The sequence below is a fragment of the Sminthopsis crassicaudata genome, chromosome 3 (assembly GCF_048593235.1).
Source record: "Sminthopsis crassicaudata isolate SCR6 chromosome 3, ASM4859323v1, whole genome shotgun sequence".
In the NCBI taxonomy this organism is placed as follows: domain Eukaryota; kingdom Metazoa; phylum Chordata; class Mammalia; order Dasyuromorphia; family Dasyuridae; genus Sminthopsis; species Sminthopsis crassicaudata.
The window spans coordinates 42790793-42803847 of NC_133619.1; the positions used below are offsets into that span (position 1 = coordinate 42790793).

The 13055-nt window shown below is 36.7% G+C and overlaps 1 protein-coding gene across 1 annotated transcript in view; it reads left to right on the forward strand.

Annotated features, from left to right (window-relative positions):
* WWTR1 (WW domain containing transcription regulator 1) overlaps positions 1–13055 on the forward strand; it is a 168977-nt gene that overhangs the window by 134080 nt on the left and 21842 nt on the right. Inside the window, exon 3 of the mRNA XM_074298353.1 lies at positions 12264–12469. Within this exon, the coding sequence (XP_074154454.1) occupies positions 12264–12469 (206 nt within the window). The remainder of the gene's footprint in view (positions 1–12263; positions 12470–13055) is intronic.

A 13055-nucleotide genomic window follows, 5' to 3' on the forward strand; every position in this document is an offset into this window, starting at 1 on the left:
TAAAGGGTGTTGTCTCAAATTAAGAAACATGTATTGAGCACTTGTGACATTGAAGGAGAGCTGCAGAATACTTACTTGCCTTTATTCATTGGTAGCAGGAGTTTCCTCATTCGAAGTCGCCTTCACCAGTACAATCACAGGTCTGGATCCCCTCTTCCCCTTAACAACAACAACAACAACAAACATCTATCTATCTATCTATCTATCTATCTATCTATCTATCTATCTATCTATCTATCTATTATCTATCTATCCATCTATAGATCTATCTATCCATCTATCTATCTATCTATCTATCTATCTACCTATCTATCCATCTATCTATCTATTATCTGCCGATCTATCTATTATCTATCTATCCATCTATAGATCTATCTATCCATCCATCTATCTATCTATCTATCTATCTATCTACCTATCTATCCATCTATCTATCTATCTATTATCTGCCGATCTATCTATTATCTATCTATCCATCTATAGATCTATCTATCTATCTATCTATCTATCTACCTATCTATCCATCTATCTATCTATCTATTATCTGCCGATCTATCTATTATCTATCTATCCATCTATAGATCTATCTATCCATCCATCTATCTATCTATCTATCTATTTATCTATTATCTGCCGATCTATCTATTATCTATCTATCCATCTATTATCTATCCATCTATCTATCCATCTATCTATTATCTATCTATCTATCTATCTATCTATCTATCTATCTATCTATCTATCTCCATAGATCAAAATGATCACTAGAGCTACGAAGATGGAAGGCACCGGTCCTTGATCTTGTTTGGGACAAGACCTACCCAAATTGACACTCAGAGATCACTCATAGGAAGCAGAATTATTTATTAGAATCTCAAGAAGCGGGCCCTATCCTGGAGAACAACTTTTCTGCCTTCTACTGAGTGATTTCTGAGTACTCATTTTGGGTAAGGGTCTTCTACATCCCTCACAATCTCAAGGAGCCTGCTTCATTATAGTAGACCTAGGGTTTCATTTCTACGTCTGTATGTTCCTGTTTTCTTGTGATTATCATTGCCCTCCTGTAGAATTCAAGCTCTTCCATTTGGATATAAAGTCCTTGATGACTTTAATTGCATCTACAAAGCTCTGTATTTAATAGCTGCTCATTGGATAGGATTGGGGAATCTGCTTCAGCCTTCCTCCCAAGAATATTGCATAGGTTTAAAATATACAAGAGAAATATGGGATAATTTTGAGGGCAAAGCAGCAGCATTCCGAGACATCAGCAAGCATTCATTAAGCATCTACTATAGGCTGGGCACGGTGCCATGCTGTGAGGATCTAAATATAAAGAAGCAGCTCTCAAGGTTTTCATACTAACAGGTGAGGCAATAAGTGCATATGTAAATCTATATAAAATACATGAAGAGAATAAACACAAAGTAATTAAATTCAAGGTAGTTTAGGATAGAAAACATTAGCAGGCTGGGTGGGGGAAGAAGTGGGAATAGGGAAGGCTTGAACTTTGAATTTGAATGTTGCTTGAATTTTGTCTTGAAGGAGACCAGTGATTTGACCAGGCAGGACTGAAGGGAGAATGCATTCTAGGCATGGGAGACAACCAGTGGAGTGCCATACATGGGGAAGGGTTAAGAAGACCTGTTAGGTTGTCTCATAGAGTATTTGAAGGGGGAATTTGCTGAAAGTAGAATTTGACACTATTAAAATGAGCCCTAAATGTCAAAGAAAGGAGTTTCTATTTGCTCCTAGAGGTAATAAAGAACTATTGGAATTTATCTAGCAGGAGGGTGCTGTGATCAGATCATGATATTTAAACAGTTGTAATGTTCAATAACTTTTCAGGGCTATCAAGATCCTAATCAAAGCAAAATGCTTTTTTATTTTTAAAGACCATACTTGGAAGTATCATTAGGAGTCTAGTCAATAAATCTGCTAATTATTCTTACTCCTTCATTAGCCTAATTTTGGGGTGTATTTGTATATGTTTATGAGAAAAGGCAGTTTTAAAACTGAATGCTTATTTAGAAGTTCACTTGTTAGTTGCTTTGGAGATGGGTTTAATAGAGCCAATCAAGGGGGTGTTTGATGGCAGAAATGGAGATGATTTCTTTCATTAATGGACATAACTCCTAATATTGAAACTAACTCTCCTTAAGTAATTTTAGAAATCACTTTGGATGCTGAGAAATGGCCCCTGATCACCTAGATTTTAAGTGTCAGAGGCAGATTTTTGGCTTTAATAAGCCTGTTCTCCTTTCCACTATTCTGTGACTCCAGGGTGAAGGCTGGGAGGGATAGAGTATTTATCTCAGGCTTATTATTATTTGTATATTATAATATATAAGTATATATTTATATATGTATGTATACATATGTATCCATTTATATGTGTATCTATATAAAATATTTGTGTGTATATATGTATATATATATATATATCTCTATATCTACATATAGTATTGAAAGATGGCTTGGTGCATTGGACAAAGCAATGGGCTGGGAATCAGATAATATGAGTCCTAATGTTAACTGTTTTAATGACCTAAGGGCTCGGTTTACATGAGTTGAGTCTGTTACTTCATCAGTAATAATGCTGTTGTTGTCCGGGCCTGTCCGACTCCTCATGTCCCCATTTGGGGTTCTCTTATTAAAGATACTGGAATAGTGTGACATTCTCTTCTCCAGTTCAAGCAAAGAACTTGCTTGAACTTAAGTGCAATGACTTTCCCATGCTAACACAACACATGAAATATCAAAGGTAGGATCTAAAATCAAGTCTCAAACTTCAAGCCTCCCATTCTACCAAGTTGTCTGTTTGGTGAAAGTATTCACTCTGCATGAGAAACTTGAGATTCTTGGAAGTTATTGGCCAGTGCTCTTTTTTTTGCCACATTGTGTTGCCTAGCTTATGAAGAGGTTACTCTATTTTTTCCCCCATCTTTTCATCCTTAGCTCCTGAAATATTAAGGTATTAATAGGTTGTTGTTATGGGGATTAACACATAGCAAGTGCTTTGTCAATACTTGAGTTCAATTGACTTGAGTTCAATTGACTTGACAAAATGTTTGCTTGTCCCTTTTCCTCTGTTTTGATCTCTTAAATCGACTTTTTTCGGTCTGGCCCTGCCTGAAAATTTGATTCCCCCCTCCCATCATTCTTTATTATGAAAATATGTTTCAAGTTAGAATTCCCATAGTCCTTCGTTTGCATCTCTCTTAAGGCACCTTTTTTTTTGTGGTGGTTTTTTTGAAGTTAAATCTTGGGTTAATATTCTGTCTTCTCAAGCATTGTATCCATGGAATTGAAAGCACAGGCCCTCATCTCTGGGGATTCTCACCAAAAAGACTTCTTTTTGGTGAGTATCCCCAGAGATGGGGAACCCCCTTCTCTTTTGCCTGTTTATGCATTGTGAAAGTATCTTGGATGGGAGACATGAGTGTTGTTCTCACTGGAGAAAGTATCTGTGATGATAAGCCTCAATAGATTTAGCAATGTCACATGAATGTTTTTCAAGATACTCACTTCTCAGAATAAAAAAGTCAGAGTGAAGTGCTATCTAACTGCTTCCAGCCCTGCTCCTACGTTGAAGCCTCATTACAGATCATGGATTTAGAACTGAAAGAGACCATAGGGGTCATCAGATCTAGCCCCCTTATTTAATAGATAAGAAAACTGAGTTTTAGGGAGATTAGTGACTTGCCCATTATGACACTGCTAGTAAGTTTAAGGTGGTGTTTAAACTCCCTGACTCTGAAGTTCTGTGCTCTCTACTCTATTGGACTTTTGAAAGCTGGTGCACTTCAGGCACAAACTCTTTGTAAAGATACCTTTTATAAAAGTTATAAGAAAGCTACAGAATAAATTTGATGTCTATAGTCAAAGCCTAGCAAAGTTTAAAGCATCTCATCAGCAGATCACTCCGGAGGATAAACAGAATTTTCAGGTGTGTCATCTCTGGTTCCCCTTTCCTAAGTCATTGGGGTTTTATATGAATAGAAGAAATAAATATCCATGCCAGAAAATTCACAAATACTTGAAGCATCTACTTGGGGTATAAAGCTTGAGTTTGTAAACTCTATTTTAGAGGAATGGAAAAGAAAAGGGATATAGAAATAGAATAGAAAAAAAAAAGAGAAAAGGATGATTGAAGCTTATATATATGCACATTTACACGTACATATAGGTACACATGTATATATGTATACACATATATGTGTGTCTATATATATTTGAGTGTGTATGTGTTTGTGTGTATATATATATATATATATATATATACACACACACACAAACATATACATATGATGTGAAGAAGAGAACAATAGGAAGACTAGAAAGAAGCACAGGCAAATAGAATAATTTTGAAACTTACATATGGAATTAATCATGTTTAATATTTTAGTATTTCTTATTTAACAGAAAAGTAAACTTATGAAGTCTACATTAGCATCTTCTTCTGTTGTAGTAGGCATATGAAAATAGGGATGTTTTTTAGGTTTGTTAAACTTAGAATTAAAATATCTTAAAAATGAAACAACTTTACTATTTTATTAGACATGAAAATAGACTTAGTGCTTAGAGGGGAGAAAGTGGAGATTGGAAATGAAAAATATTCTTATTTCAAAATTCACTGAGCCAGACCCTACATCTCTATGGCCACCCAATAAGTTTACCTTTTGTCATGTTGGCTGAAGTAAGATATTGGAGGGGTTGGCTCAGAGTAGAATTGGGAATAGAGAGATGTCATCTATCTATGTATTTCATAAGAAGAGAAAGAAAGAAGCAGAAAAGGGGGGGATAAGTTAGAAAAAGAATAAGCAAGCAGGTGAATCCAGCTGACTCCTTTGGGGAGAGTATTTGGAGAAGAGAGGCAAGGTAAATCCTGAGTCTGTTGATGCAGAGGCTCAGGGCCCTGAGACTGGAATGTTGGTGATTGCCAATGAGCCAGGCTCTGTTAGTTTCTGACAAAATGCATTCGTAGCTCAGTGCCTATTCTGGTTTTTATTCTTAAGCCTAACCATATGGTTTTATTTTCTTGATTTGGCTTGGTTTTTGTGAACAAAGACTATTTAAGACAGAGAAAATAGGAGAGAGAGAGAGAGAGAGAGAGAGAGAGAGAGAGAGAGAGAGAGAGAGAGAGAGAGAAGAGAGAAGAGAGAAGAGAGAGAGAAGAAGAGAAGAGAAATTGGACATAGGAAAGCAAGTCATTATACCTCTTCCAGGCCAAGAGGACATTTGTCAAACATTCCAGGAAAGCAGCTGGGGCAGCTTCTGAATCACTTAGCTTCTTCACAGTCTGAAGCTTCTGGCTCTAGAAGGATGTGTGACTGCCCTCTTTCTGCTGTTCCCCTTTACCCTGCAAAGAGACAAAGTTTATATCAGAAATCCCTTCCATTTTCCTCTTTTCAAATTTTTATTTTAATGAAAAAATATATTATGATTTCTTAAATACATATAAAAATTTTAAAATTCATTTTAAACAGCTTTGAGTTTCAAATTTTCTCTTTCCCTTCCCTTCCCCCTCATTGAGAAGGCAAGCAGTTTGATATAAGTTATACTTGAGTAGTCAAACCAAACATTTCCATATTAGTCAGGTAAAAGAAAACTCAGGAAAGAAAAATAAAGTTTAAAAAGTATTTTTGCATCTACATTCAGATTCTATCAGTTCTTTCTCTGGAAGTGGATAGATTTTTCATCTTGAGTCATTCAGAATTGTCTTGGATCAATGTATTGTTGAGAGTAGTTAAGCCATTCACAGTTGATGGCACATAATCTTGTGATTGTCTACAACATTATGGTTCTGCTCACTTCATTTTGCATCACTTCGTGTAAGTTTTCTAGTTTTTTTCTGAAAGCATTCTGTCATTTCTTATAGTATTATTCTATCACAAGCATGTATCACAACTTGTTCAGTCATTTTTTATTTGGTAGACATCCTCTATTGCCAATTCTTTGCTACCACAAAAAGAGCTGCTTTAAATTTTTTTGTTTATGTTGGTCTTTTTAAAAAATTTTCTTTGGGATACAGACCTAGTAGTACTAGGTAATGTTGGGTCAAAGGGTATGGACAGTTTAAAGCTCTTTGGGGCTTGTTCCAAATTGTTCTCCAAAGTGGTTGGATCAGTTTACAATTGCTGAACTTTTGACTACAAATACAACATATTTAATAATAGAGCTGTGCAATAGAAGTTGCATTTTAGGGGAGGAAAGAGCTTGTTTATTAACCTTGCTATAATTACAGGTGCAGATCAACAATTAGATAATCTTAACTTTGGTCTGAATGTCTCGTTTCATTTGTTATTGAAAATATGTGTTTGTGGTAGTGGGGGAGGGAAGAGGGGCAAGAGCTAGGGGAATCTATCTTCCTTCTGGTTTTGAGATAGCATAAAAGAAGTGGAAAATTGGGAATCCTGGGCTCCTAAGTTCTGATTTATCCTATTTGACTTTAGAATTACTTAACCTTACATTTTTCATCCATCTATAAAGTGAGGGCTTTGGGCTTGGTAATTGTTAAGGTCACATCAAACTCTGTGAATCATATAGATTTAAGACTTCATCTATTCAATAAGAATGAATTAAGCTCCTACTATGTGCCATATACTGTGCTAGACATTGTCATACAAAGACTTCTACCCCTAAAAAAAGAAGGCCCCATCCTTAAAAAGTTTACCTTTTTTTTTTGATTTTGTGAGTTTTTAATTTAATTTACCAAACCAGTTTTATAAGACAGAATAAGAAGAGATTTTATTCAAAAATTCATATCCAAAGTAAGTATTTTTGGGTGTTTATGTTAACTATTATCCAGTTACTTGTGTAACAATGCAGAATTATATACTTGAAACAAAAGGGCTTAAGTCCAAAATTTAGCTTGGAAAATGCTATTTCTTTGACCCTGCAGAAGTCACAACTCCTGAAATTCAATTTTCTCATTTATAAACTAAGGGGATTGGACTAGATGGTTTTTGGGGTACCCTCAGCTTGAAATTATATATTTATTCAGTCACTCATGTGTGCTTACTGTACTTTCCACCTTTTTTGCATATTTAATACCAGTGAAGCCTTTAATAATAAGGATGTCTTTAATGTAATATCAACAGTGTCAATTTGGAAAGAACTAGCCTAGCTATTTCTTATGCCTCCAATTTATCTTATGTTTCTCCTTCTGCAAACATGGCCTCTATTAATAGAATATATTCTATTAATGGATTATTCAAGTTTTGGGTTCCTAGATGTTTTTTCAGGTATGATGATGAGTTCACATTTTCTGGCTTGGTCTCTTCCTAACCTGGGCCTGCCAGATTCAATAAGTAAATCCTAGTTGATTGGTTGTTCAATATATTTGTGAAATGGCTAACAGATTGGACCTTGGGGGTATTTAATCCCCTTGTAAAAATATATTGAGAGAATGAAGAACTCACAGTATCCTTGAGATGAATATGTAGTATACAGATTATTTTCATTTATTCAATTATAATAAAGCACTGCTGAATAATTTGGCATCAAGTGACAATATCAAAGCAAAAAAAAATAAAGCACTTGACATGATATAAATTATTTAAAAAAAAAAAGTATATTTTTGATTGTATTTCTGTTTATAGGATTTAGAATTGGAACAAACCATAAAAGTCATATACTCCAAACACCACTTTATAGATGAGAAAACTGAGGCCTTCTGAGATTGAGTGACTTGCCCAAAGTTTCACAGGTTAGGATTTGAACTCTGGTCCCCTAAATCCAAATGTCATTTTTTCCCCATTATATCACAGTTCTCTGAAAACATTTTTTTTTCTATTCAAAGAAGCACAGATAACCCACGTCTGTATCTTTCTTATTTTTTTCTTTTGGCCTGGATCCATGACTTATTAGCATAAATTGATTGAAAAAAATCAATCTACCAACACAGGTCAGCAATTTTCTTCAATTATAGACTTACCTGAATACAGGTACTGAGTAGTTAAGAGAGATTCTCAGAGTCTGACAGCCAATCTGTGTCTCCAAGGCTGACTCTCTGTTCATCATATCTCATTACCTTTGATTATTGTCACCTCTCTGTGTTGGATGATGATAATGAAGAAAGTGATGACAATGAATGATGATGAAGATGATGAATAATGGTTCCCCCTCCTACTAGACTGTTGGGACCAACCATAATCTTCTCCATCTTTGGATTTTGCCAATACAATGCTTTGTACATAGAGGATTATGTTAACAAATGTTAGCTGAATTAAATTATATCTTCTCTGTTTTCTGTTATCCTGGGAAGTTAACTAGGGATCAAATATCTATGTTGCATGAACTCATTCGTTTCCAAAAATAATGATGGAGGACCAATTTATTTTGAGATCTTCCAACTTTCCTTCTGATGAAAGCAACAATGAAAGAAAGATAAATGTGAGATATCAATTCTTATTCTCTTGGAAAGAAAAGTGAAAGACTTCTCTGTTGGAGATTTGATGCATTTTTTCTGGGATGGAGCAGTTTCTGTTTGGGTTATTTCTTTCTGCCGAGACTGGCAAAGGAACAGTGTAGAGGAGGTCATTAGCTTTTCTCAGGAGGTTTATGGCAGCTTGCCCATAATCCAGTCTAGCTTCATTTGGAATAGCTTTCTGAATATACATTCTTAAAGCTGAAGTATTGCTCTACTCTCAAATAAGGCAGGAATTTCATTTACAGAACCCATAGTATTCTGTCCAAGATCATTATATCTTAATTTTCTGACCTGTGTGACAAGAAGGTGGTTCTAGGTGATCTCTGTGATCCTTACCATTTCTTGGTCCAAAAAAGTCTATGGGCAAATGTTACTTCTTTCCTATATTGTGTTTCAAAGGACAGAGAGCCAGAGTGTCTTGTGTCCTTGAGTTCAGCGGTATGATCCTGGACAAGCCATTTCATCTCTGTGCCTTAGAGGAAGCTAGGTCATTGATTAGTCTTTTTATATATGAAATAAATGCAGAGTTCTTTTCCTCTGAAAAGGAGGGAATACATTCTTTCATTTCTTCTTCATTGTCAATCTGGGTCACAATTAGATATTTTCCAGAATCTGGTTTAATAATAATAATAATAGCATTTCAGTTCAATTGAATAAATATTTATTAAATGCATACTATATACTAGGCACTGTCCTAAGTGCTAGGGATACAAAGAGAGATAAAAGACCTCTTTTAAATAAATTAGATGTTACAATATAATAAGGGAGACAACACACAAACAAATGTAAACAAAGCAAACTATATACAGTATAAATAGGAATTAATAGAGAGAAGGTCCTGAAAAAATCTTAATGATTAGGGAAGGCTTTCTCTAGAAGGTAGGATCTTAGTTGGGATTTAAAGGAAGCCAGGAAGATCAATAATCAGTGCAAAAGAAGGGACAACATTGCCAGGAGAGACAATGTGTGGAGCTGAGAGATGAAGTATCTTGTCTGGGGATCAGCCAGGAGGTGAGTGTCACTGAAAAGTTTGTGAAATAAGGTGATTTGCAAAGTATCTTACAAATAGTTTCTCATTTTATCCTTATAACAACTCTGACAAGTAGATTTTTATTATTATCTGTTATCCCCACTTTTTGGATGAGGAAACTGAGGCAAACAGTGACCATAATCACAGAGAAAGTGGCTGAGGCAGGTGTTTCTGAGTCACGCGCTCTATCCACGGTGCCATTTAGCTCTTAGATATGGATATATTTTTTCATTTACATTGTCAGGCTGTTTTCCTGGTTCTGCTTATTTTACTTTACATCAGTTATCTAAGTTTTCCTATGCTTCTTATATAGTTACACTCTACTCCATTCATGTATTACAACTTGTTGAGGCAATTCCCAATGGATAATAACATCTCCTTTGTCTCTACTTCCCTGCTCCTACAAAAAGTGCCACATTGCTTTTTAAAAATAATGTCTTTGTTCAAACACTGCTATCTTTTGACCTCTATTTCCGCTGGCCAGCAGACATGCTGAGCTTTGAGTGGGTTGAATCTAACTTTAATTGGAAAAAGCCTGTTCCCTCGATCCACCCTCCCTCCCTCCCTGGAGAGCTCCCTTTGAGAACAGAGTGCTTTGAATGTTCCAGCAAGGGTGTGGTCCTTCAAGAGTTTTCTTCCCAGTTTGAGACTCCCCCAGATAAGGTTTCAGACATTAATAAAATCTACTGAGGAGGATCTGGTTGCCTCCAAGAGTTCAGTAACAGGACGCATTCTTGGTGTGTGTAAACCAGGTTTACACCCAGAGTATGGAACTGGAAAGATTTCTGGGGATGGCTCCCTTCAGGAAAGGACCTAAGGAAAGGCCATCTCTTCTTTTGCTGAAAAGAGCCTGTGCTATAAAATCACATTTTCAAGTAGTCTAGAAATTTTTCTTCCTCTCAGGTAGAGGATTCTAAAGAAGCAAAGAGCTGAATTTCAATGGAAGATAGTGAATTAGTGCTAATCATACAAAATCACCTCATTTAGACATAAATGTGTATCTTTTGGGGGCACCTACATTCTGGAAATCATGTGGGGAAAACAGGATCATTTGTTCCCATTTAAATAAATGTCCCTCCCAAAAAAAGAAAGATGGGAAGTGACTTGGTTTTAGTTATTCTCCCTAGCATGAATTAAAGTGAATTCTAGTTATCAGGAATTATGGACTAGAAAAAAGCATTAACTCTGGAGTCAGAGATTCTGGGTTCAAATCCTGTCTCCGGTGCTTATTGACTTGTTCCAGTCATTTGATTTCTTGGCGTGTTGAGTGCTTCATCTGTACAGTGAGGAGGTTGCTCCCTTTCATCTCTAGCATGATTGATCAGCTCATTAGCTCTTCTACTTTGTTACTACAGCTTACCTTAATTCAAGAAGCACTTATCAAGCACCTATAAAACACCATGCTAGTTGGAAGCTTGGCTTGTTTGTTATTTTATAGTGCTTCAAGTGAAGACTCACTTATCTGACAGCAGGTGGAAACAGGGTTCATTTCAGTGGCTTTATGTAACTTTGATTTCAATACAGGATCTTGCCTTTTGAAATAAGAGTGATTGATATAGATAGGGTCAGGATGTCCTGAGTTCAAGTCTCACCCCTGACATTTATAGCTCTGTGACAATGAAAAAAATCACTTACCTTCTTGGGGACTCAGTTTGCCCAGTTACAAAAAGTTACAATGACTTGATAGGGTTTAGGGTTAGGTTTCTTCATAAATGTATAATCCTTTGAATTTACCTTCTTGAGGACTCAGTTTGCCCAGATACAAAAAGAATGAGGTCAGTCTTATGGCCTTTGAGTTTCCTTTTCTCTCTTAGTCTGCAATCATATGACTCAATGGCTTCTGAGGTTTCTTCCTAAATCTATAATCCCATGAATCCCAGATCCAGAGCTAAAAGGGACAAAAGAGGCTATCTAGTCCAACCCCTTCAATTTCAGTTCCAAGACTCAGTGACTTGACCAAGATCATGCATGAAAGTAGGACGTTTCAGAGGTGGAATTTGATTTTGCAGTTCCTTTGATTTTAGAGTCAGAGACCTTTCTGCTATGCTTTCTGATGACATAATGTTTGAGAAACTGTGATGCGAAGAAGAGCAAACATCTGATTTTCTTTTTTCAGTAACTGCTAGATGTGCTGGTCAAATAATGCCACGTTTTTCTTGGCTCTGTTTCTTTCTCAGAAGCAAAGAGATGGAAAGACAGACTGTTCTTTATCTTCTCTCCGGTGGTTAAGCAAGACATCCACTATAAAAAGACAATGTAATCCTTATTTAATTATCCACTAAAATATTTACTTGCAAAATGTAATTTCTAACTTAAATGAACTTGGGGTTCTTTTTGTCATCAGTACTACCCATAACACACATTTATTAAAGTGCTTGTGATAGAGAGAACCCTTTGTTTCCCCAAAAGAATATGAACTGGGATTATATTTTCATAGTTCTCTCTATGGCCATCACTGCACAGCTAGGTGGAACAGTGGGTAAGGTACTGGTCTTGTCGGTAAGAATTGAGTTCAGTTCCAATCTTAATCACATACTAACTGGATGATTCTGGGTCAGCCATTTAATCTTTATTTGCCTTAATTTCTTCATCTATCAATGGGGGTGAGAGTAATCATACCTACCCCCAGGAATGTTGCAAGGATCCAATGAGATAATATTTGTAAAGCACTCCATGAATAATAGCTGCTATATTTATTGTTGTTAGTTATTATTATTCTCCATAAAGATTTCAAGAGTCTGATGCACTCCCTCCAAGCTTATAAGTTTCTCATTAACCATCTTCGTATTTCCTCCCCTTCAGTGATGAACCACCAGCACCAGCAGCAAATGGCATCCAACACTACTCTGTCCCAGCAGAACCACCCAGCCCAAAACCCACAGGCGGGCTTGATGAGTTTGCCCAATGCCCTGACCACTCAGCAACAGCAGCAGCAGAAATTACGCCTCCAGCGGATCCAGATGGAAAGAGAAAGAATCCGTATGCGCCAGGAGGAACTCCTGAGACAGGTAATCACCCCACTTTTAACCTGTCAGACAGGGAACTTCCTCTGAACCAGAGCCATGAGCCCTGTTTTACTTGCCCTAGTGCTTAAAACTCCAAGGGCTCCAATCTTTGACCAGAGATGACCAGTGACTATATTGGTTCCTATAGCAGTTGTGTCTACTGTTGGCAGTCCAACAGTAAGAGAAAAGAAGAGAAAAGGAAAAGAAATAAGATGAGGGAAGAATAGAAGAATGGATGTGAGTCTGAGAGAAAGAGGCTGGGAAGAGAATAAGGTTGGGGGAAAAGATGGAAAAGAGATTTGTTCTGTGTAGACTCTTACCCCAAAGTGCCTCCTTGACAACTTTGCTATAAGTAGGACTCCTCCCTACTCAAACAGAGACGCTTTCTTTTTGTGGTTAGCTAATTAGGAAGAGCAGAATTATTGGGACAGACCTGAGTGGATCTTTAAATTCCCAGCTCTCCTTCACCCTCATACCTGCTGCTGCTGCCGGCAGACTTCTGGCTTTCTGGTGTCCCTCCTGGCAGGCCCCTTCCCTGCCCACCTCTCCAACTCTCTCAGGAGTAATTGGTGAAGGCCTGGAGAAAGTG